At 38.8% G+C, this 23,690-nt stretch overlaps 4 protein-coding genes across 5 annotated transcripts; all 4 read right to left on the minus strand.

Annotated features, from left to right (window-relative positions):
• Positions 1 to 86: 86 nt before the first annotated feature.
• On the minus strand, positions 87 to 4,413 carry LOC111788145. Its single transcript, XM_023668371.1, has 9 exons — positions 4,184 to 4,413; positions 3,860 to 4,062; positions 2,771 to 2,952; positions 2,404 to 2,688; positions 2,261 to 2,319; positions 2,143 to 2,179; positions 1,991 to 2,062; positions 694 to 1,021; positions 87 to 614 (listed from the first exon to the last, which is right to left on the minus strand). The coding sequence occupies exons 1-9, from the start codon at positions 4,308 to 4,310 to the stop codon at positions 231 to 233; spliced, it is 1,677 nt and encodes a 558-aa protein (XP_023524139.1). The 5' UTR covers positions 4,311 to 4,413; the 3' UTR covers positions 87 to 230.
• A 2,104-nt stretch (positions 4,414 to 6,517) lies between these two features.
• Positions 6,518 to 11,650, minus strand: LOC111788139 (cysteine--tRNA ligase, chloroplastic/mitochondrial-like). Of its 2 annotated transcripts, XM_023668361.1 has the most exons (11): positions 11,250 to 11,650; positions 11,084 to 11,147; positions 10,444 to 10,605; positions 10,248 to 10,371; positions 10,035 to 10,138; positions 9,466 to 9,747; positions 9,185 to 9,310; positions 8,084 to 8,287; positions 7,495 to 7,596; positions 7,097 to 7,367; positions 6,518 to 7,019 (listed from the first exon to the last, which is right to left on the minus strand). In XM_023668361.1, the coding sequence occupies exons 1-10, from the start codon at positions 11,624 to 11,626 to the stop codon at positions 7,131 to 7,133; spliced, it is 1,782 nt and encodes a 593-aa protein (XP_023524129.1). In that variant the 5' UTR covers positions 11,627 to 11,650; the 3' UTR covers positions 6,518 to 7,019; positions 7,097 to 7,130. The 2 variants fall into 2 exon arrangements, with proteins under 2 accessions (XP_023524129.1, XP_023524130.1); XM_023668362.1 differs by lacking the exon at positions 10,248 to 10,371 and having other exon boundaries at positions 10,035 to 10,205.
• Positions 11,651 to 12,251: 601 nt separating this feature from the next.
• LOC111788291 (ER membrane protein complex subunit 7 homolog) lies at positions 12,252 to 16,168 on the minus strand. Its single transcript, XM_023668616.1, has 7 exons — positions 15,928 to 16,168; positions 15,719 to 15,762; positions 14,434 to 14,542; positions 14,083 to 14,146; positions 13,877 to 13,993; positions 13,669 to 13,777; positions 12,252 to 12,671 (listed from the first exon to the last, which is right to left on the minus strand). Exons 1-7 carry the CDS (start codon positions 16,008 to 16,010, stop codon positions 12,577 to 12,579), a joined length of 621 nt encoding a protein of 206 aa, XP_023524384.1. The 5' UTR covers positions 16,011 to 16,168; the 3' UTR covers positions 12,252 to 12,576.
• Positions 16,169 to 16,710: 542 nt separating this feature from the next.
• LOC111788211 (uncharacterized vacuolar membrane protein YML018C-like) lies at positions 16,711 to 23,220 on the minus strand. The gene is made up of 8 exons (XM_023668482.1): positions 22,786 to 23,220; positions 20,857 to 21,195; positions 19,906 to 20,123; positions 18,503 to 18,570; positions 18,315 to 18,416; positions 18,109 to 18,226; positions 17,875 to 18,010; positions 16,711 to 16,936 (listed from the first exon to the last, which is right to left on the minus strand). The coding sequence occupies exons 1-8, from the start codon at positions 22,864 to 22,866 to the stop codon at positions 16,874 to 16,876; spliced, it is 1,125 nt and encodes a 374-aa protein (XP_023524250.1). The 5' UTR covers positions 22,867 to 23,220; the 3' UTR covers positions 16,711 to 16,873.
• Between the last annotated feature and the right edge of the window lie 470 nt (positions 23,221 to 23,690).

Below are 23,690 nucleotides of genomic sequence, written 5' to 3' on the forward strand. Positions count from 1 at the left end.
CCGTTCGTACCGGTCCCTTGTCCCGTCTTTGAACTCCCTGCAATGCATACCAACAGCATAGAACCAAGCTGGCTAACACAGCGGTATCGGTTGTGAATGCACGAAAGATAGGTCTAGACATTGAAGCCAATCTCGCCATATTATACTACATTCGTGTTACACGAAAAAAGTACAAGTCGATCGTTCGATATCAGCTACGTTAAGTGGAAATAATCATACACTTACTGTTTTCAAGATTCTTTGTTTCCCTCCAACTCTTCCCCGGTTGGTTTAGTAGTTAGTCCTTTCGTATAAGCACGGTGGCGCCGTTCTCGACCGTATATAATCCATAGTATCAAAGAGAGCATAACGGCGATGGAGACAGTTGCTAATCCTACATACACCCATCTGCTGTATTGTTGTAAACCAGGACAATACTTTGTATGGATGTCATCGAACGTTTGACGAACAAACGTGCAGTCTTGGAGCTCGACCAATGTAGGACCGTAGTTCGATAGAGCATAGCTTAAGTTGACTCCGCTCGTCATCTGGCTGTATAAGCTCGGAGTCAATCGCCCCGTCGTGATGCATATATCACCGGTAGGCGAAACTTGGCAGACATAGCTGCCCCATACCTGTTCAATGAAGATAAGAAGATGACAAGTAAGGCTTCTCTTTTAGAATGAACTTCACTTTGGCTACCCTATGACTTACTTGTGTAGCATTTTGCAAGTCTACTTCACCGGAAGAGCAAGTTCTCGGTGTCAAGTCCGGATGGTGAAACGGGTTACAGAGCGTTGGCATAACGGGACCGGATTGGTTGAAGTACATCGGTTTGAAGTTCGGCGAAAAATTTATGTTCGAGACATTGGTGATCACCTCGTTGATCAAATCGACGAGTTGTGCACTCACTTCCTTGCTTTTTACCAGGGTTTCTTGAGCAGTCACTTTATCGACACAAGGAAGAACGTCGTCTAAGGCCGTGTAGGCGCTCGGATTCTGGACCCATTGGTCCATTGCGACACAAGTATCTGCAGCCACACTACATATCGAATCGAAAACGATATCAGGTTTTAGTGTCTATGAACTCGTAATTTGAATTCGTTAGGGAAACGGATTATCGTTTTGTAAGCAATAAGATCTTTCGACTTTATACAGAAATTCACTATACTTCAAGTATATGAATAAAGCGGTAACAACCTAAGCCTACCGCTAGCAGATATTGTCCAGCTTTTCCTTTCGGGCTTCCCCTCAAAGTTTTTAAAACGCGTCTGTAACGGCCCAAGCCCACCGCTAGCAGCTATTGTCCTCTTTGGGCTTTCCCTTTCGAGCTTCCCCTCAAGGTTTGTAAAACATGTATGCTAGGGAGAGGTTTCTACACCCTTATAAAGAATGTTTCATTCTCCTCCCCAATCGATGTTGGATCTCACAATCCACCTCCCTTAGGAGTCCAATATCCCTACTGGCACTCGTTCCCTCCTCCAATCGATATGGAACCCCCCTACCCCCCTTCGGAGCCCAGCGTCCTCGCTAGCACTCGTTTCCTTCTCCAATCGATGTGGGACTCCCTCAATCCACTTCCGGACCCAGCGTCTTTGCTAGCACATCGCCTCGTGTCCACCCCCTTCGGGGCTCAGCCTCTTCGTTGGCACAACGCCTAGTATCTGGCTCTGATACCATTTGTAACAACCTAAGCTCCGCTAGCATATATTGTCCCCTTTGGGCTTTCCCTTACAAGCTTCCCCACAAGGTTTTTAAAACGTGTATGCTAGGAAGAGGTTTCCACACCCTTATAAAGAATGTTTCGTTCTCCTCCCCAACCGACATAAGATCTCACAGTGTCTGCTAGGGAGAAGTTTCCACACCCTTATAAGGAACGACTTCGTTCCCCTCTCCAACCGACATGGTATCTCGCAGAAGCATTTCAATCAACGAAAAACGTTTAAACATTATACAGAAACTCACATCACTTCAAGTATTTGCAGCACAAGATCGAATAAACACGACTTACTTGTGAAGAACAAGAAACGTGCCAGATAAGACGAACGTCCCGGTGACGAGTAACCAACCAGTTATCACCAGGCTGCAATAGAATCATCACAACACCTTCTTAAGGCAATGAAGTAAAGAAATGAACAACAAAACTTCAAATACCTTACTTACATGTACACAAGAACTTGCATACCAAATATGGAGAACACTGCAGCCAAAACGTTAAACCATACTAAAATGAGTAAGAATCAAACTAAATAGCATAGCAAAGAGCTAGAAAAGAGCTTACAAAATCCAAGAAACGTCAACAAAAGCATGATCGCGGCGACGATTATCAGAGCCAGACGACTGCAATATCCGAAAATCGTCAGCTCATGATCGAATTATGAGGAACATATGAACAAGAAAAGAATCAGTGAAGCCTAAACATACATAGAATCAAGGAGATCTTTTATGTCATTTGAGTTATGAACAGTTTTTTCATCAAGAACACTAGCAGAAGAGTTGATCTTGATCTCGATTTGATCGATATCAGTTTGAACATCAGAAGGCAAGAACACTTGATCGACTCCGGTCTGCTTGGCTGCAGCAAAGTAATCCGATACATCCCGAAGCTTTCGAGCAGTGAAATCCGCTTGACTTACAACATATTCCAATGTTTTTGATGAACTATTGTGAAACCTTGCTTGACCAGTGTATAAAATGACACATCCAATGCTGAAAAGACAAAAGATTATGATGCATAAGCTTTTTGAGCCAAATACAGAACAAGTGGAAGAGAGAAAGGCAAGATGTTCACATTGCTGAAATGGAGAACATAATGAGGAGGAGTAGTGAAAGAGCATAAGCGGTTCGAGAATAGCTGTATGAGCGTTTTTCGCAACAGAAGTAACAAAGAGAAACGACGAATAAGCAAAGGCCGAACCCCGAGAGCCAGGCTGCAGCAACAGCAAACAATGGAGCTGCAGTGAAGCTAACAGACTGTATCCAAATCAGAGAAGCATGGAGTAAGAACAGATATGCATAGAATTATCGGGAAAAACGTCGTCTATGATCGATTGATCGATCACGAAAAGGATGTGAAATATGAGAAAACGAGTAAACTTGGGAGAGTCACAGCAAAACAGAGAAGCATTGCATTCCATGTAAGAACAAGTATTGACAATGCATATTGTTGAAGATTAAGATTAATGTAACCATCCAAGCCCACCGCTAGCAGATATTGTCTTCTGACCTTTACTTTTAGGCTTCCCCTCAAAGTTTTAAAACGTGTTTACTAGGGAGAGGTTTCCAAACCCTTATAAAGAATGTTTCGTTCTCCTCTCCAATCAATGTGGGATCTCCCTTTTAAGGCCCAACGTCCTCACTAGCACTCGTTCCCCTCTCCAATAGATGTGAGATCTCACAATCCACCCCCCTTCGGGGCCCAACGTCCTTGCTAGCACTCCTTCCCCTCTCTAATCGATGTCATTCTCCTCTCTAATCGATGTGGGATCTCACCATCCACCCTCCTTCGAGACCCAGCATCCTCACTAGCACTCATTCTCCTCTCCAATCGATATCATTTTCCTCTCCAATCAACGTGGGATCGCACAATCCACCCCCTTCAGGGGCCCAACGTCCTCACTAGCACTCATTCCCCTCTCCAATCCACATTATTCCCTCAGAAAAGGCTAGAAGTAACCATTTATCAAATGATATGGACTAAACCTCCTATATGCTTGCTTAGCTCATACAAAACAGCCCCATATCCAAGTTCCCACATCTTCAACAACCAACAAAACCAAAGCTAAATAGCCATTCAATCACATTCTCAATCAAATTCCCATAAGAAAACCAACACATATCAAAACTTCATCAAGAAACTGAGTTGGGGGAACAAACTTACAGCCCAATAATGTCGGTCACTGATATTCCACCCATTAGTATAAACTTGAAACCCACTAAGAGGATCTTTTCTTCGAGTTCTTTCAGCTGCCAACACAAACAACGAGTGCTCAACAGGCTCCATTACGGGTCCTTCAGCAACAGACCCCTTAGGACTTCCCCAACCAAGCTCCCCACCAGAATAATAGTCTTCATTTCTCCACTCTACAAAAAAGATAGCCATAAACAGAAGAAAAACGACAAAAAAAAGGGCAAAATCCAAACAACCCTTTTCTCTAAACACGTTATATTTTCGAAAAGTGACCAAGAAACTGTGAGTGAGTACCTGAGATGGGAGGAATTTGAGAGAAGGGAGTTTGAGAACCGCCATGGGAGAAGGGAAATAGAGCAGAGGAATAGCAGAGTGAAAATGCAGCTAGAACTGAAAGTGGCGGTGACCAGTGACGTGGCATTTCGTGGTTAAAGAGAGGTAAGTTACCGGGTTGAGCTGTTCTTGGTGCTCGCCGGTGGCCGGAAACTGAAAACGGTTGCGAGGAGGAATAACGAAACGTTGGATACTTCTGATTATTTTAGTTTTATTTGGGTGCTCTTAATTTCTCTGCTGTCCCACACTCGTATTGGTTGAAATTTTTCATGACGAAATTGCCCTTCCGTCCGTTGTTAAAACATTTATTAAAAACAATAAAAAAATTTATTATATATAGAAAATAGTTGAAGTATATTGACAAATATAATATTTAAAGCATTTATTAAAATTTTAATTATAAAAAGAAGAATGTTATAAAAAGGACAAAATTGTAATTTTAAGCTTAAAATTAAATTAATGTCCCATAAAAAAGGCAAGAAGGCGGGAAAGGCAGGGGCATTTATGTCAGAAAAAAGATGAGGATTGAATTGGGCCAGGTGGATGAGAAGTGCGGCCCAGAGTAGATTCAAAATGGTGGGTCCCACACAGGCACAACATCCTATGAAATGTTTGCTTTTTGAGTTTGTCTGATCTTTGGAGTACGCGAAGGCCCAATAAGGCCCACCAATTCCGCCTCTCGTTTCGGCTTTTTATTTTTTTATATTTTATTTTTAAATATAAAATTACACGGACAAATATATATATATATATATATATTTATTTATATTATTGTTTTATTGTAATTGTAATATTAACTTTAATTGATTTTTATACCCAAAAAAAAAAATGCAAAGTAAAAATTTGAATTTTGACGTAATAAATTAAATAAATGCTTTTATTAAATTATGCTTCAATTATTTGTTTTAATATATTTCTTTCAATTATGCAAATAAATAAGGAAATTCTAACCTCTTAGTTGTTAGATGAACACGACTTCCAACAATGGTATGATATTATCCTCTTCAAACATAAAATGGAGAGAGTATTCATTGATTATAAAATCCACAAGCATTCCCCAAATTAGCTGATGTGGGACTTTCATCATCCAACACCTTCCCTTAAACAAAGCACGTCTCTCCATAATTGAGGCTCGACTCCTTTGGAGTCTTAGTCATTTTTTACTATACCTTCGAGGAGGCTTGATTCCTTTATTCGACATTTGAGGATTTACCAATCTATTGGCATGACTCTGATACCATGTTAGACAAACACAATTCCCCACAATGGTATGATATTATTCACTTTCAGCCTAAGCTCTCATAGTTTTACTTTGGGGTTCCCTAAGAGGCCTCACAGATGGAGAGAGTATTGCTTGATTATAAATCCATGAGCATTTCCTAAATTAACCGGGACTTTCATCATCCAACAGTAGTTAACTCAAGTTCGTATAAATAAACATAATTATAAAATAATATAAATATAAATATAATTTAGTAAATACATAATATGAATTTATACACGTGTGACGCAATATTATAAAAATAATGCACCAGTCCCGTTTCCCCAAAATTCGGTTCTGAATCGGGCAATATTAAATTATAAGAATTTTTCGAAATCTGACAAACCTTGTCCTTTCTGACAATTGAGTCCTGATTTTCAAACCTCTATATTTGACCTTTTTTGCTTGTTTTCTCACTGATAAAAGGAGACCAGAGAAAGTGGGGCCCAGGAATATTTGTGGGCCTAACTGGCAAAAAAGGAGGCCCATGAAACACTGTGGGCCTTACGTATATTTGACCCAATCAATGGTTTCCATCAAGGCCCAATTGAAATATTAATATTAGAATCTTGATATTAGAATTTAAATTTTACAGATGGACCTGTTCATAAAATATATATATCGATGCAAAAGAATTATTAAAAATATTTTAATGAAGAATCATCTTCATATGATTTTTTTTTTTTTTTTGAATCGACCTAATCATCTAATTTAGCACCTTATAAAATTTATTCCGTTACAACTTTCAAAGACTTGCAAAGAGGGTTTACATCCAACTTTCCATTTACACCGTCATTATTGTCATGAAAGACACAAACAACGAAAGCATTTTGATACGTTGACATTGTGTTATGAAACTCACAAGACTTTGGATCTAAATTATTCAATAACCCCCAAAACAATAAAGAATCAATCGAGAATAAAGAAAGCTCGTGATTCGAATTACTTCACAAGATGTTTGATCAACGTTACTTTCTTAGCATGAAAGTTCTAAAACACAAGAATTTGCACAAAGTGAAAAGATTAACTCTCAATAGATCTAAAATCCAAACTCTATTATTTTCAATTAAAAAATTAGAGGACGACAATGAAAAAAATGAAGACTTTATATACCCTTTGACAACTTTAACCTATGTGAGTTAAATACACTTGTAACCTCCATATTAAAACAGCTAACTTAAATGATTAAAAAAAAAAAAAAATTGAAATGACAATTAAAATAATGCAAGGGAAGAAATGTGTCATATAGTAACTATCCACGGACTAAGTTCCATACGTTTAACTAAGAGTTCATTATATGCAAGTTAAAATGCATTTTATGTACCTTCATCTTGAAGCTCAACTTTGCACAACACGTGGAAAAGGACTCCAATATCTTCAGAACTTCCTTTTACGACCTCACATAGTTTATAGTTTGAATATGAGAGAGTGACCTGGAAAGGGAAGGGATGATCCGAAGCATAAGTGAAGGAAATGGGATTTTCTCCAAGGATTGGCTGACTTTGTTGATGTCATTCATAGAGCACTGGCAATTACCTGAAAATCATTCATCAAGTTAAGAGGCTTAATGGGTTGAGTTTCTAAGGAAGAAATGGAAGGATATTTGTTCTTACAAAGCAAAAATGGTGTTCTTGGACGAGAAATCATTCAAGTTGAAGCAGACTGGTGTTCTTGAAGTGCAAGAGGAATAGTTGGTCTCCAAGTTGTTCCATTTGGGCCATCCATGAGAGTAATTCCAACACCAGCTAGATCATTCCTGATTGCATCGGATTTTTCATACTCCTTATTCTTTCTTGCTGCATTCCTCTCTTCTATCTTCTGTACTACTTGTTCGTTCGTCATCTTTGCACGTGTTAACGCCTTTTCCTTCAGCTGTCCCAGAGCCTGTGTTAAAAAAAAAAAAAAAAAAAAAACGTTTTCGCCATTATCCGCTTCTGAAGAGTGAGGTTCATAAGTCAAGTCCCCAAAAATGTTACAGGATTTGAATACAGTGACATGAATCCATTTCTACCTCAGAGTAACTTGCAGGCATCAGTCCTAAAATGGACAACAGCCTTCCTATTATCTTCTCCAAAGCTGCAAGAGATTCGATTCGAAATTCCTGCTTCTTGCCCTGTATGAATTAGAATTACGCATGTTACAACAAAGGATAAGTAGAAGACAATGATCCTTTAGTCTCCAACACTACTTCGTTGACTCGAACAGAAACATCATTTTATCTTTCCGGTTCAATCTTAAACTAAGACATAATCTCGAACAATCTTTTAGACAAATCTCATTAGTAGAAGACAATGATCTTACTACAATGTTAATCATTAGATAATTCTGAAGAAACACAGGTTCACTGTAACGACCCAGATCCACCGCTAGCAGATATTGTCCTCTTTGAGCTTTCCCTTTCGGGCTTCCCCTCAAGGCTTTAAAACGCGTCTGCTAGGGGAAGGTTTCCACACCCTTATAAATGGTGGTTTGTTCTCCTCCCCAACCAATGTGGGACATCACATTCACTGAAGCCTAAGATAAGCATGTTTATACTAAAAACTCAAACAGATAAAGATGGACTATATCAGAATGAATCAAGCTACACTTGTATCAAATACCTTACGAGTATGTAACAAATCATTGATAATTTTCAAAGGATCTGATAACGCTGCCAAAACCACATTAGTGTGAATGTCATCGGACATCGAGGTCAGGAAAACATTGTAGAATTTGTTGATCTCTTCCATCAAACTTGGGGGAATGGAACCCTTAAGACTTGATTCATCTTGCTGGCTAAGAACAGTTTTACAGTCATCAAGAGTCTGCAACCATTCAAATTCAGTGAAACTGAATTAATCATGATTTCTAAGATAAAGACACTGAGCATCTTATATTATGATACAAGAACAAAAGGGTGGGTCGAACATATTAAATTTATGCGAGGATATTTGTACCTATTGAAACATCATGATGTTTTCATGTGCATAGTGTCACGGTCATGCTTGTCCAGGGCGTGTATGCCTATGCCACGCTGAACTCTTTATTTAATTTTATGTTGTATTATCTTACTATTGTATTTTGTATGACTACTCGGCGAAATCATGTGTAGGCATGCCAAACTTGAATTGCCTCAAAATGTACTATTAGAGGGGCGTGACTAGTTGTCAACTCCTCCCCTTGATTTTGTATGACCGTTCAGCGAAATCACGTCTAGGCTTGCCAGACCTAAATCACCTCAAAATATACTATAGGGGGATGCGAATAGTTGTCAAAATCTCCCTACCCAGAAAGTTATATGTTATTTAAGCCGTTGTGTTGCCTTTTTCTATAGTTATATAACGTTGCTTTCAAATCTTCTCTCATTCTTACTTTCAAACTCGCTTTCGAAAATCTCTCTGCCCCCGCTTTCTAAAACCTTCTTCTCAAACGGGGCCAAAGGAGCATACGTTGTCTGGCGGTAGGCGATGCAAATCCAAATTGGCTTAACTCACTCGGTGTCGGGAGTGAGTGCCGCACAATCGCAAAGTCCGTTGCCAAGAAAAGTACGATTGTGACACATAGCCTACGCTTGTTCTTGCATGTGTCTACTTAGTGATGATAACAGTTGCAACGGCTGTATAAATATACTTTCTCACGATGAAAATTCTATGCTACAACCCTATGAGAGTAATCGAGTTGCGTCAAAGATGATTAAACGAAAAACTTGTATGTTATCGTACCTGATAGATGTAAAAAATGCGATCTGAAGCACTTTCAAGCAGGAAATCAGAGTAGTTGATTGGAGAACGATAGTGTGTCCCCAATAAGAAAAGCCTCAAAGCCAGTGGATGGTAAAGATCTATCACCTGGAAATTTATAGTAATAACGTTGAAAACCGATTCTTATAATAACATGAAACAACAAAAATCAGATCCTGCAACGAATTTCCATAATTGTTTAAAAAGATGAAGAAAAATAAAAGAAAGAAAAGGGGAAGTCAGAATGAAAGATTTGAATCTACCTGCCGAATGGTGAAAAAGTTCCCAAGAGATTTAGACATTTTCTCAGAGTCGATAGTTACGAAACCATTATGTACCCAGTAGCTTATATTACTCGTTTTGCAAGTGGCACAACTCTGAGCAATTTCATTTTCATGGTGGGGAAAGACAAGATCCATCCCTCCACCATGTATATCAAAAGAATAACCCAGATATGTTGCACTCATGGCACTACACTCTATATGCCATCCAGGCCTTCCAGGACCCCATGGACTTTCCCAAAATGGCTCCCCCTCCTTTGCAGACTGCATGATAGCACAGGACTTCAATAATAATACATAAACAGGACACAGATGTGTGAAAGATAGGTAGGGCGAATCATCATACAATTTTGAAGTGCTGTGTTTATCTTTGTCAGTTCATTGATAAGGCAATTGATCTGTACCTAAAAATGAACCAAGAATTGTTGACTTTTCTTTATCTATCTTCAATTCAACAAATTTATCCATCTCTTTCATTCAGAGAATCTCATAGTTTGATGTATGCATGCAAGTTGCAACACTTAACAATAATACAAGGCAACTAGATTGACCTTCCACAATGCAAAATCAGCAGGGTTCTTCTTCCTGGAGTCCACAGCAACCCGCTCTCCAGCTCGATTATCCTCTAATTTTCGTCCTGATAATAGTCCATATTCTGGAAATTTGTCCACATTGAAGTACACATCACCATCAACACAATAGGCATATCCATTATCAAGAATCTGATGACACAAAAGAAACAATTAATGGCTTGTCATGCATACCTCCCCTTTGAGAATCAAGAGTAATACCCACAGAGCATAAAAGAAGACAACAACTCAATAATATATGCTTATTGAAACAAAAGATGGCTTTAAGGCTTGTCGAGAATCGAGATAATATGATTACCTGAAGGTTCAAACACACGAATTCTAGTTAGGTGTTACTCGGATGAAGACCACAAATCAAAGAAAATTTTACCTGTTTTATCATATCAATGATCTGGGGCATGTGGTCTGAAACTCGTGGTTCAACTGAAGGTGGCAAACAATGAAGAGACACCATATCTTGACAGAATTCTTCACAGTAACGCTTACTTAAATTAAGCGGATCTTCGCCCAACTCATTTGCTCTAACAATTATCTACAGAATTTGAAAAGTGCAGACTCAGGATCCTGTCATAGCATTATGAAAAATGTTGGTACCAAGATAAAGAAACATGATCATATCAAGCATTAAAAATGTGTAAAATGCTCCGGTTTCCTACATGGAATGGAACAAAAGTGACAACGGGAATCTATCTTCAACGCATGTAGGATTTGCATCAATTTTTACTTAAAAATTAAGCTTCATTAAGCACTCAAATGAAACTACCAATTGCAGTACTCTATCCATCTATCTTTACAATTGATACTCCCTTTCACTCTTTATGAGCAAAAAACAGGGAAAACCATTCACTACAGAAGATGTACCAACAAATCAAAGAATCGAGCAAAAAGAAATTCAATCGATATTCATTCCCAGAAGTAAAAGGCAACATACGTGCAAGGGAAACGGCAATTTAAGCATGGAAAAATGAAATTTCATATAAAGAAGACACAATTTTAGAAGATTCACTTACTTTGTCATCCACATCGGTGAAATTGCGAACATAAAGAACTTCGTATCCCAAATGCTTCAAATACCTGCTAGCATTTCAACACAGAGATAACAAATCATCACACAAATGTTTAATTAAGAAAAAAAAAAAAAAAAGAGTTAAGGTAACACTTAGATAGAATCAATACCTATATAGAACATCGAAAGTAACATAAACACGCGCATGGCCAATATGGCTGAGATCATAGGCAGTGACACCACACACGTACATGCCCACTTTACCTTCAACCTTGGTCTTGAACAGCTCCTTCTTCCTACTCATTGTGTTGTGCAGCCAGAGTTCCGACGAGGTACACTGACGCGGAACGCCGCCGATTTCTTTGTGATTCTCCTCATTAACCGGATGCTGAGATAAACTCAGAGAAGTAGTGAAACATCTCGCGGACTTGAAGAACGGAAAACGAAAATGACGACGAGTTCTGCGGAGGAGAATCGCCTGAGAGACTGAAATCGGAGAGAATCGAGTTACCATTAATGGGTTGTAGAGCTTTAGGAGGGAAGCCATTTTCGCTCTGTCCTTGGATTTTGGTCCTCTCTTTACCCTCCTCTTCTGGGCGCTACTTTAATACGTTATCTGCGATGCAAACTCTTGACTTTTAACTCACGAGTTGACTCGCAAAGACACCTATTAATTTTTCTTCTTCTTATAATACACATATATATACATATATTAATTATAATTTTATTTAATTCTATAATTATTTTTTCAATTATTCTTAACCAAAATATCGTACATATTAATTTTTTTTTTACTTTTATTAAAAAATGTTCAAAAGTAATTTCTTATAAAAAAATGAATAGTATTAATAATTTTCGCGGAGTAATTTTAAGGAGTAATGTTAAAGAATAACACAACATAATTATTAAATATATATATATATATATATATTTTGTTGAGGATTATTAGGAGTAAATCCCACTTTAGTTAATTTAGTGGAAGATCATATGTTTGAAAAATATTATCTCCATTGGTATGAAGCCTTCTCGGGAAACCCAAAGCAAAATCATGAGAACTACTGTGAAGAGTCGTGATGCTGTAACATGTATGTATACATAATATAATATATATATATATATATATATATATATATATATATATATATATAAAATAAAAAGGAAAAATATGAAAGTAATATAAAAATGAAGTATCAAAATAATGTTTGATCCAAAATGGGTGACACATAATGGTCGTTTACATACTAAGAGACTCGTTTTAAGAATGATGATGAAATCCAGACCAAACTAATGTCTAATTGATGATAATGATGCGTATCAGAATAAAAACGAACACAAACAAGTCGAGTTTATCCCAGCTGTGTTTTGGCCAGAATGGTATTATCAGAGCGACTAGATGATTACGCGCATTTGCTTCTGAGTGTTAGAAATCCCGATTTCTTCCTGCAGGACTTGGATGCATTTGAGCTGGGGATGTAGTCGGTATCAAAATCGATCTTTTTAACTGCTCCGGCCAGCCCCGGGTAGCAAGCTTGATAAGGTCGGGACGCCTTGGTTCCTCATTTCTTCTTGTGCTCTCCTCATTTCTTCAGGATCTGATCATTGGGACATCACAAAATCATGCAATCAGAGATGGGAAGAAACTCAATCATTCATTTATATGATCGAATTGAATTAGCTTGAGTTTTCTGTCTCGAGGCAGATCAAGACGTTGCTGATTGGAACTAAAAACATGAACTTCCCCCATTCGATTTGTTATGATGAACCGAATGAAGTTGTAGGTTCATCAGAAGGGCAAGATATTAGCAACATACTAGTTTGAAACTTTTGCCAAGAAATGCGGCATGAGAAAAAATCATCTATCATATCATCTATTAAAGTTTTAAGTAGTAACTAAGTATTAGGAATCACGTATCTCCACAATGGCATGATATTGTCCATTTTGAGCATAATCTCTCATGGATTTGTTTTTGGTTTCCCCAAAAGGCTTCATACCAATGGAGATGTATTCCTTACTTATAAACCCACGATCAACCCCTAAATTAGCTAATGTGGGACTCTCTCCCAACAATCCTCCCCTCGGACAAAGTACACCATAGAGCCTCCCCTGAGGTCTATGTAGCCCTCGAACAACTTCCTTTTAATCGAGGCTCGACTCCTTTCTTTGGAGCCCTCGAACAAAGTACACCCTTTGTTCGACACTTGAGTCACTTTTGACTACACTTTCGAGGCTAGCAACATATATGTTCAACACTTGAGGATTCGATTAGCATGACTAAGTTAAGGGCATGACTTTGATGCCATGTTGGGAATCACGGATCTTCGCAATGGTATGATATTGTCCACTTTGAGCATAAGCTCTGACTTTGCTTTTGGTTTCCCCAAAAAGCCTCGTATCAATGGAGAGGTATTCCTTATAAATCCATGATCAACCCCTAAATTAGCCAATGTAGGACTACCTCCCAATAATCCTCAACACCAAGTCCAAAGATTAATCAGGAACATACCCATTCTACAGCTAGTTCAAGCTTGAGAATCATAAATAGAATGTGAAGATATTGATAACCAGCAAATGAGAAAATGAGTATGTACCTATGTTCTCCATTAACTTGGGCATCAGGAATACAACAAGTATCATGAATCCCATCATCAGACCCATGGGACTTTTCACAACAGACATTATGGAGAACGGTTCTCGAATCTGTAATGCGAAGAGATCGAGAAATAAAGTGAAATCAAGAGGATAAAACTCTATAATCTATAGTCCATGAAAAGGAAAGTAAAAAGAGGTTGAACAAACCTCATAATACTCTTCATCTCTTAAAGGCTCTAAAACAAGCTCACTCAATGCCCGCCTGTTCTCTGTTAGGGCAGCCTGAACCTTACCTGGGTTTCTAGCGCTAACATCAACTCGAACCTAGTAGAAAATGAACAAGAAAAATGAGTCGCATGAAACCGGACTTTTAGAAAGTCTGAGAGAGCTAATGGAAGAAAAAGAAAACCCACAGGAGAAAAGAAATAGCCCAATGCAGCCACTTCAATCAGATGAGTTCCTGCTGGCACATTATAGCTTTTAAGAAGTTAAGGCATTACAATGAACCTCAGAAACAATTTGCACGAGACCTGTTTGTAAATTAGTAGGGCCAAATTTTGTTGCGTAATTCTCCGAAACGATTAACGCTAACTACCGTAAAGCAACAAACAAGCTAAAATCAATCGCTATATCCAATTGAGAATTATATAAATGACCAGTGCAGATAATTTAATCCACAAAAGGAGCAAACCAATAAGGCTAAAAGTAATATAACTCCTTAATTTGGAGGCAGTTTCGATTAACTCAAAGCATATAAAGGATACAATGAAAAATATCCGTCCGGTCTCAAGAAGGTAATTCTTTGGCCACCATTAAGTATGACCTTAATGTTTGATATTTTTCCAGGAAGCCCATACCCTTTAAGACTGTTGCCTGCCAAAAGCTCAATAGGATGAATTAGCTCAGAATAGATCCAGAACCATCTATAATCATAAAATCTCAAGAAAATTTAACATTCATTCTGAATATCGTTGAGTTGAAAATTTTAATCTTCACAATGCTAACCTGTATTAAGAATAAATTTTCTTATTGTTAGTAAACCCTATGATTCAGTATGGACAAAAAGAAGAAAATGCTAGGCAAAAGCTACATCCGTACATGCCTCATGTGAAACGAGTGAAGAACACAAATGCTACACATCTGCCTACAGAATTCACTATTTCTCATAACATGAAACATAGCCATCTTGCCTCTCCTCCAAAATGACAGCTTAAAAACCTTTTTTTCCCATTTCAAATCCAAGCTAATCCAACTACCTAGATGCAGATAATGTATACCAGAATTATCAAAGCAGCATCACTATTTTAATGTGGGCACCTTGAGTTCATGGTGGAGGGGAATAATTATATCAAGGATGAAGTGGATAATCTTGCAGAGTCCTATAGATACGCTGCAGTTTTTCGGCCCATAACTTACTTAGACCTTAACCATAGAAGTAAGGACTTTTCGACACCTACGGCAGAAAGATTTCAATGTAATTTAGCTAACTTCTACGGGAAGAGATTCACATTTAGTACCAGAATTGACCAGCTTGATGGAAAATTGAAAGATTTCACCTTCTGAGGTGAAGCACAATTGCTACGATTGCTATTTCTTTGGAAGGTGGATTGTTCTTGCCATTGCCAAAAAAATAAGATCTGAAAAACATCTCCACAACACTTTTGGTCGGCAATTTTGGGGAAATTCACCTTTATTTTGTGTTTCCCCCACAATATTGGTTTAGTGATCTTATTCAGAAATCCCTCCCAAGGAAAAGGCCTAAGTTCACTGAGGTGGGCAGATTTCGTTAGATAGGAATCTGTGAGCGATAAGAACATGGTCAGATGTAAGATATTATTTTTTTCCATTGCCACACTACGAAGTGCTTCTGGTAATTATCAATGTAAATTAGGTTAAAGTATCTTCTCTTCATTTCCTCTTCTGTAATTCTCGTTTTCCAACAAACAATTTTCTTCAAGAAAAAAAAAAAGCAACAATTCTACACTTATCTTGAATCCCTGTATCAAAAAAGATTCAGAACTTGTAGAACAATAAAAAGAAGAAACATACCGGCAATCTTCACGCGACCATAGATGGTGTATCCATCGCCAGACCTGCGAAACACAACAACGAGATAAAAAAACAATAATAGAGACAACTGCGGATACTAAATCGAGAGAATCATCGATCATAACATTCTATCTTCGAAAATCCATGTTCCTGATAATTCGAGCACAAACAAAGTCGCAGTGAATTAAAGACAAAGCACCAAAACCTACCCAGTGGAAATCGCATGAGACGGAGACAACAGAGAGAAGAAAAGCTGGAGTAACAGTAAGAGAACGGAAGCTTGGGATCGCATTTTCGATGATTCTTCTATGGCGGAGGGTTCGGAACAGGGAAGATCTCGGTCCTCGCGTTCTCAGCTTCCTCAAGGTCCTCAAGGTCCTCAAGGTTCTTCCAAGGAGAAAGGATTTTACTCTCTCTCTCTCTCTCGATCCCATCTGATTTCATTTTTAGTTTATTCTTTTTCTTTATTTTTTCTTTTTCAGTCTCTAAACTGTCATAAAATTTATATTTAATAATATTTAAAATTTTCAATTTTTTATTTAGAAAAAGCACACAAAATTAATTTTTTTTAAAGAATATACTAAAAATTAAATTTATTATTTATTATTATCCATTTAATATAATTCAATATATAATTTTATTTAAATATATAATCATTACTATCTTAAAATTGCATTTTTCACACTAAAAACTAAACTATTCATACTAAATTTATTAATTTTTTTCAAAAAATAATTATTTTTATATAATTTAACCGAAATTTTCTCAATATTTATCAATACGAGTATAACTTAATTTATTAAATTGTTATGAGTAGAACAGAATATCATAGGTTCGAATTATCATTTCAACACGTTAAAAAGGGTCGAAAATCAAAATAAAAACCTGAAATTTTGTTTGAACAAAAGAAAAAACATTTTTATTACATCAAGGGCTCAATATCCAAATACGACCCAAACGAACGTCGATTTCGACTTACTTTACACGACCAATGGTAAAACACAAGTAGAATTAAGTAATCTATGGTGGTATGAAAATGGTGTTTTTTTCTTTTTCTTTTTTTTTTTACCCAAAATTGAAGATTTTACAGTTTTCAATCAGAATTTACATTGCAATTCAATGGATGAAGGAGAGAGAATTAAGAATTTCCAAATGCTACAAGCCCAGCTTCTTTGAGAACCATTCTGAAAGATTTGCAATTACAAATCCTGCAAACACCTGCAAGCCACAACACCAAAAGTATACAATAACCCGTCTCCACAAGATGTCGACTCGAGATATTGGTATAAAAGATACTGATGCCTACTGTTCGAGGATTTGATTGTAACAAGTCTTTTAGTTTGAATGATTTGTGTAACAATATTTGCTAGTAGTGGGTTTGGACGGTTACAAATGGTATCAGAGTCAGACACTAAGCGGTGTACCAGCGAGGACGCTGGACCCCCACGAGGGGTGGACTGAGATCCCACGTCGGTTGGAGAGGGGAATGAAGTAGAGTCCTTATAAAGGTGTGGAAACTTCTCCCTAGTAAACGTGTTTTAAAACCGTGAGGCTGATGGTGATACGTAACGGGCCAAAGTGGACAATATCTACTAGTGATGAGTTTTGGCTGTTACAAATGGTATCAGAGCCAAATACTGGACGGTGTGCCAGCGTCGCTGGCACACCGGACCCCCAAGAGGAGTAGATAGTGAGATCCCACATCAGTTGGAGGGGGAACAAAGCAGTCTTTATAAGGGCATGAAAACCTCTCCCTAGTAGACGCATTTTAAAACCATGAGGCTGACGACGTAACGGGCCAAAACAGATAATATCTACTAGCGATGGGCTTGGATGGTTACAAATACAGAAAGAATTCGGGATGTGGATCGAAACTCGAGAGAACGATGGAGAGGTTTTAAGAGGAAGTTTAGAATATGGTGAGTTTTAACGCCTCTTTATGGGCGTTTGTGAGTTGGAAGTTCGTAATGATCTGCACGTATTATTCTTCTAAGCTCGAGTCAGCTCTCGTATGTCCTTGTATATTCTTTCATTTTTTTCAATGAAAGCTCGGTTTCCATGAATGCTAATCTATTGTTACTCAAATGCCTCGACATTTATAGATATGCTAATCTATTGGTACTTTCATGGTCAGAATCACAAAGGTAGTTAGTTACCTGAGTCGAGCCAAGCATGTAAACCGCTGAGTAATGACGACCATGGATGAACATGTCAGCCAACATGGCAAGCGGAATGGTGAGAGACATGCCCAACGTTGCCACGAGCGGCGTAGTCCATACGACACAGAGTGCCCTGAATACAAAAGAAAAGGTCCAACGTGAGAAGGGATTGTTACGAGTGAGTGAATAGAACACACGTTGGAAGGGTCGGGTCAACTCGATTCGACATACCAGAAATAATCAGAAAGTACGCTTCCGATGAAGCCATTAGCGAGAACAACTTCTTCCGTTCGAAGAGAGTGAGGAATCGAAAACTTGGGTTCTATTCCCATGGCTGTCAATGGCCAAACTGAAACAAAAAAATGAACAGATTTGATACCAATCTCATGAGCCAACCAGCATTTCAAGCATGCTAATGTAATCTTAATCTCAGTTACCTAGCCACCAAAGTGTAACAAGTGTGAAAAGACCAATGTATCCAAACAATTTTTGCACATCAACCCTCTCTCCTTCTTCACCAGCAAACTTTTTGAGAAGCACTACAACAGAAAGAATTCAAAGAACTAATCAAATCAATAGCAATACATAAATCTTAAGAATATCAAGAAGGATACACTTTTATTACCGGTGAATAGCCCATACGACACAGCTGAGAGTAGGCCGAAAATATCTCCAATGAGAGAGTGTTCGTTGCTGCACCAGAAATTTAACTATCAGGGATAACAAAAACGCCATATATTGCTAGGCCAACGACTTGTTACAAATGACATATCCGGAGTTATCGATAAGAAATATTGTGGGCTTTCTCTCAAGGTTTTAAAACGCGTCTACTAGGAAGAAGTTTCCACACCCTTACAAGGAATGCTTCATTCCTCTCTCCAACCGATGTGGGATCTCACAATCCACCCCCTTGGAGGCCCAGCGTCCTCGCTGGCACACCGCCCGATGCATGGCTCTGATACCATTTGTAAGAGTCCAATCCCACCACTAGCAAATATTGTCCTCTTTAGACTTTCCCTTCTAGGCTTCCCCTCAAGATTGTAAAACGCGTCTGCTAAGGAGAGGTTTCCACACCCTTATAACGAATGCTTCATTCCTCTCTCCAATCGATGTGGGATCTCACAATCCACCCCCTTGGAGGCCCAGCGCCCTTGCTGGCACACTGTCCGATGTCTGGCTCTGATACCATTTGTAAGAGTTCAATCCCACCACTAGCAAATATTGTCCTCTTTGGACTTTCCCTTCTAGGCTTCCCTTCAAGATTGTAAAACGCGTCTGCTAAGGAGAGGTTTCCACACCCTTATAACGAATGCTTCATTCCTCTCTCCAATCGATGTGGGATCTCACAATCCACCCCCTTGGAGGCCCAGCGCCCTTGCTGGCACACTGTCCGATGTCTGGCTCTGATACCATTTGTAAGAGTCCAATCCCACCACTAGCAAATATTGTCCTCTTTGGACTTTCCCTTCTAGGCTTCCCTTCAAGATTGTAAAACGCGTCTGCTAAGGAGAGGTTTCCACTCCCTTATAAGGAATGCGTCGTTCCTCTCTCCAACCAATGTGGGATCTCACAATCCACCCCAGTTGGAAGCCCAACGTCCTCGTTGGCACACCGCCCGGTGCCTAGCTCTGATACCATTTGTAACAGCCCAATCACACCACTAGCAAATATTGTCCTCTTTGGACTTTCCCTTCTGGGCTTCCCCTCAAAGTTTTAAAACGTGTCTACTAGGGAGGGGTTTTCACCCCTTATAAGGAATGTTTCATTCTTCTATTCTTCTCTCCAACCGATGTGGGATCTCACGCAAAGGCGGTAGCTTAATAAGATTTATGGTTTTAGTAAAAGCATTCAAAATTTTAAATGCTTGTGCTCTATCAATGATTGTTCATGCAATAGTGATAATATAAAGCTATATGCATATAGTTTGCCACTCCAGCTTGACTAATGAAGGCAGAAATTATATGAATAAAGCACAGATCTACAAGCCAAGCAAACAGCTGTGATTCAAAAGAAAGAGAGGACACATACTCAGAAGCAGTTAGTTGTGACTCATCAGTGGCCCAAGTTTTACCAAGAGTTGTCATAATAACACCGGCCATACTGACAAAGACAGCAACAACTTTGACCATATTTAATGAATCTTGGCCAAGAGCAGCACCAATGAACAGAGTAAAAAGTCCAGAAGTAGAGGATAAGACTGTTGTACTGGCGACACTGGTCCGTGCAAGTGCAGCATTTGATAGATACTGCAAAAGCAAGTGAGTATTAGGAATATCATATCATCCAAGGTTCCTATGATGATCGCTGAGATCTACACATTAGAGATGTCTGATGGTAGAGACTTGCAAATTAAGGATGAAAGTGCAAGAAACATAAAGACGGTTCGATGTGAATGATTCCCGTCAATGCCTCCATATGGAAGATTTTATAATCCGATACACCTCGGTGGCAGTCAAGGCAAGGAGATATCTCACAATGCTATAGGAGTTGACACAAAGGAATCTTATGATCTTCATCAGTGACAGAGAACATCGCCCCATTGTGAGATCCCACCTCGGTTGGAGAGGGGAACGAAACATTCCTTATAAGGGTGTGAAAACCTCTCCCTAGTAGACGTGTTTTAAAACCATGAGGGAAAGCCCAAAGAGGACAATTTCTACTAATGGTAGACTTGAACATTTCATTTGAAATCATGTCATACATAATGAATATTGCATAAATATGCTTAAGAAAATTTTAAACCAATTACGTAACAACCCAAGTCCACCGCTAGCAGATATAGTCCTCTTTAGGCTCTCCCTTCCAGGCTTCCCCTCAAGGTTTTAAAACGTGTCTACTAGGGAGAGGTTTCCACAACCTTATAAAGAATGCTACGTTCTCCTCCCCAACCGACGTGGGATCTCATAGATTAAAAGACAAATAAATTGGACAATAGTCTATCGAACCAAATAAGAAAGCCAAAGACGTGTGCTAACTTGCCTCGGTTACAAACCAGATGGGGGCGATGTAAAATCCATATGCAGCAATTTCCTTGTTAGTAAGCTCTTTCTCTTGTTTCAATATACATGGATCATCTTTGTTTTTAGAAACCAGGGGACTTCCTTCAGAATGAGCTGAAAAATCAGCATCGCTGTCTTTTCTAGTGAAACTCCCCTGAAGTTCCACATCCAAGTTTGTCTCCGCTCCACTTTTAGAAGAGTGGGTTCTTACCAAACTACAAAACCAATCCTTAAGGAATGCTATTGGGAGGTAAACTACCATGAGTGAAGCTCCAAGATATGTTATGGCAAATGGCTGCTTATAAGCAGTAAAAATGTCCTGCAAAGAAAGGGAACCATAAAACTTGATCAAATTTTAGAAACATCGAAAGACTTCATATCTTTTAAACAAATGTCACCATTCAAACAGCTTTGAAATGGAAGATCCAGCAGAAAATAGTGTCCTGATTCTGGATCTCTAAAGCAGTTCAACAAATCTTTGAAAACATATATGAGTTTCTTATCTACAAGTGTGAGATACATATCGGTTGGGGAGGAGAACAAAACAATTGTTTATAAGGGTGTGGAAACCTCTCCCTAGCAGACGCGTTTTTAAAATCTTGAGGGGAAACTCAGAAGGAAAAGCCCAAAGAGGACAATATTTGTTAGCGGTGGGCTTGATCTGTTACAAATGGTATTACAGCTAAACATTAGGCGATGTGCCAGTGAGGAGGCTGAGCCCCGAAGAGGGGTGGACACGAGACGGTGTGCTAGCAAGGACATTGGGTCTCGAAAGGGGGTGGATTCTGAGATCCCACATCGGTTGGGGAGGAGAAGGAAACATTGTTTATAAGGGTGTGGAAACCTCTCCCTAGCAGATGCATTTTTAAAATCTTGAGGAGAAACTCAGAAGGAAAAGCCCAAAGAGAACAATATTTGTTAGCGGTGGGCTTGAACTGTTATAAATGGTATTAGAGCCAGACATTAGGTGATGTGCTAGTGAGGAGGCTGAGTCTCGAAGAGGGGTGGACACGAGACAGTGTGTCAGCAAGGACGTTGGATCCCGAAAGGGGGTGGATTGTGAGATCCCACATCGGTTGGGGAGGAGAAGGAAACATTGTTTATAAGGTTGTGGAAACCTCTCCCTAGCAAACGCGTCTTTAAAACCTTGAGGGAAAGCCCAAAGAGAACAATATTTGTTAGTGGTAGGCTTGAGCTGTTACAAAAAGTATCAGAGCCAGACACTAAGCAATGTGTCATCGAGGAGGCTGAGCCACGAAGGGGGTGGACACAAGACGGAGTGTCAGCAAGGACGTTAGGCCCCGAAGAAGGTGGATTGGGGGTCGCACATTGATTGGAGAAGGGAACGAGTGTCAACGAGGACACTAGGAAGGGGGTGGATTGTGAGATTCCACATCTGTTGGGGAGGAGAACGAAACATTGTTTATAAGGGTATGGAAACCTCTCCCTATCATACGCGTTTTTAAAACCTTGAGGAGAAGCTCAGAAGGGAAAAACCCAAAGAGAACAATATCTATTAGTGGTGGACTTGGATTGTTACTACACGAAACTAGTTTCATGGACTAAAGATAATTCTACCATAGCAACCAAAATCCCAATACTCCCAGCTCAAATTCAATCAAAATTCCAAAGTCAAACTACAGGGAAAACCCAAACCAACAACAAATCATTCAGCAAACAAAGCATGAAACTCCAAAAGAAAATGCAGAAAACAAGTTCCAAACTAAGAATCAAACAGTGTGTGCATTGCAGCAAGCATAAGCAAATGTACAAAAAAAGTCTGCCCACCATAACAAAATCCCAGCTAAGCTCAACAATCCCCCAAAAGGAATTAAGCTGCAAACAACTCAAGATCTTCCACTTTCAACTCAAGTACAAGAACAAATCAAAACAGGGAACGAACACATACCTGCGTCACTTCGGCTGAGGTTACCCATATGATCACAACAGTCACTATGAGGAACAAACCAGCCTTATACCTCCAACCCATCAAGAAGAATCACGAAATTCGAAAAGGGATCGATGTCCTTCTCGTAGATCTTCAAGCTTTTCTTCAAATTTGACCGGTTGGCGATAGGACAACGAGAGAGTTAACGGATCTTGGAGGGGGGGAAACTGAAATGGTGGATGAAAAAGAACAATGGGGACCGGGAGAACCGGTGGTTCGGGGTGTAAAGGGATTGTTAGAGAAGAGAAATGCAGAGAGATGAAGAAAATACGATGTTCAAGAATTAAGAAGAAGAAGAAGAAGAAGAAGAATTAGAATGTAAGTTATCGGAGGTTACTTCCAATCCATCCCTCCCTTGGCTCGCTCGTCCTGTTCGCCGTCCCTCCAGNTAAAAAAAAAAAAAAAAAAAAAACCCATTAATCATTGAATTCCGAATTTTTTGGTCTTCATTTTTTCTTTAAATATAAAGTTAATTTCTCTTAATTTTTAAAAGAAAAAAATCAAAAATATAAATTTTCTAATAAATCTCTCCCAAAATAAATAAATAAATAAATAGATAAATCGTTGACTTAGACTAAAAAATAAAAATTTAATCAAATATTCGCCATTGTGTAGGTTTATTTTAACAAATTTCGTTTTATAAAAAGATATTATAATAGTCCAAGTTCACCACTAGTAGATATTGTCCGTTTTGATCCATTACGTATTGTCATCAGCCTCACAATTTTAAACCCTTATAAGGAATTATTCTCTAATACTCATTTGTAACCATCCAGACCCACCACTATTTGGATAGTGTCAATTTTAGTTTGTTACATATCGCTATCAGTTTAACGGGTTTATTTTTCATTTGGGTTCCAAATGAT

This window comes from Cucurbita pepo, chromosome LG02, assembly GCF_002806865.2.
Source record: "Cucurbita pepo subsp. pepo cultivar mu-cu-16 chromosome LG02, ASM280686v2, whole genome shotgun sequence".
NCBI lineage: Eukaryota > Viridiplantae > Streptophyta > Magnoliopsida > Cucurbitales > Cucurbitaceae > Cucurbita > Cucurbita pepo.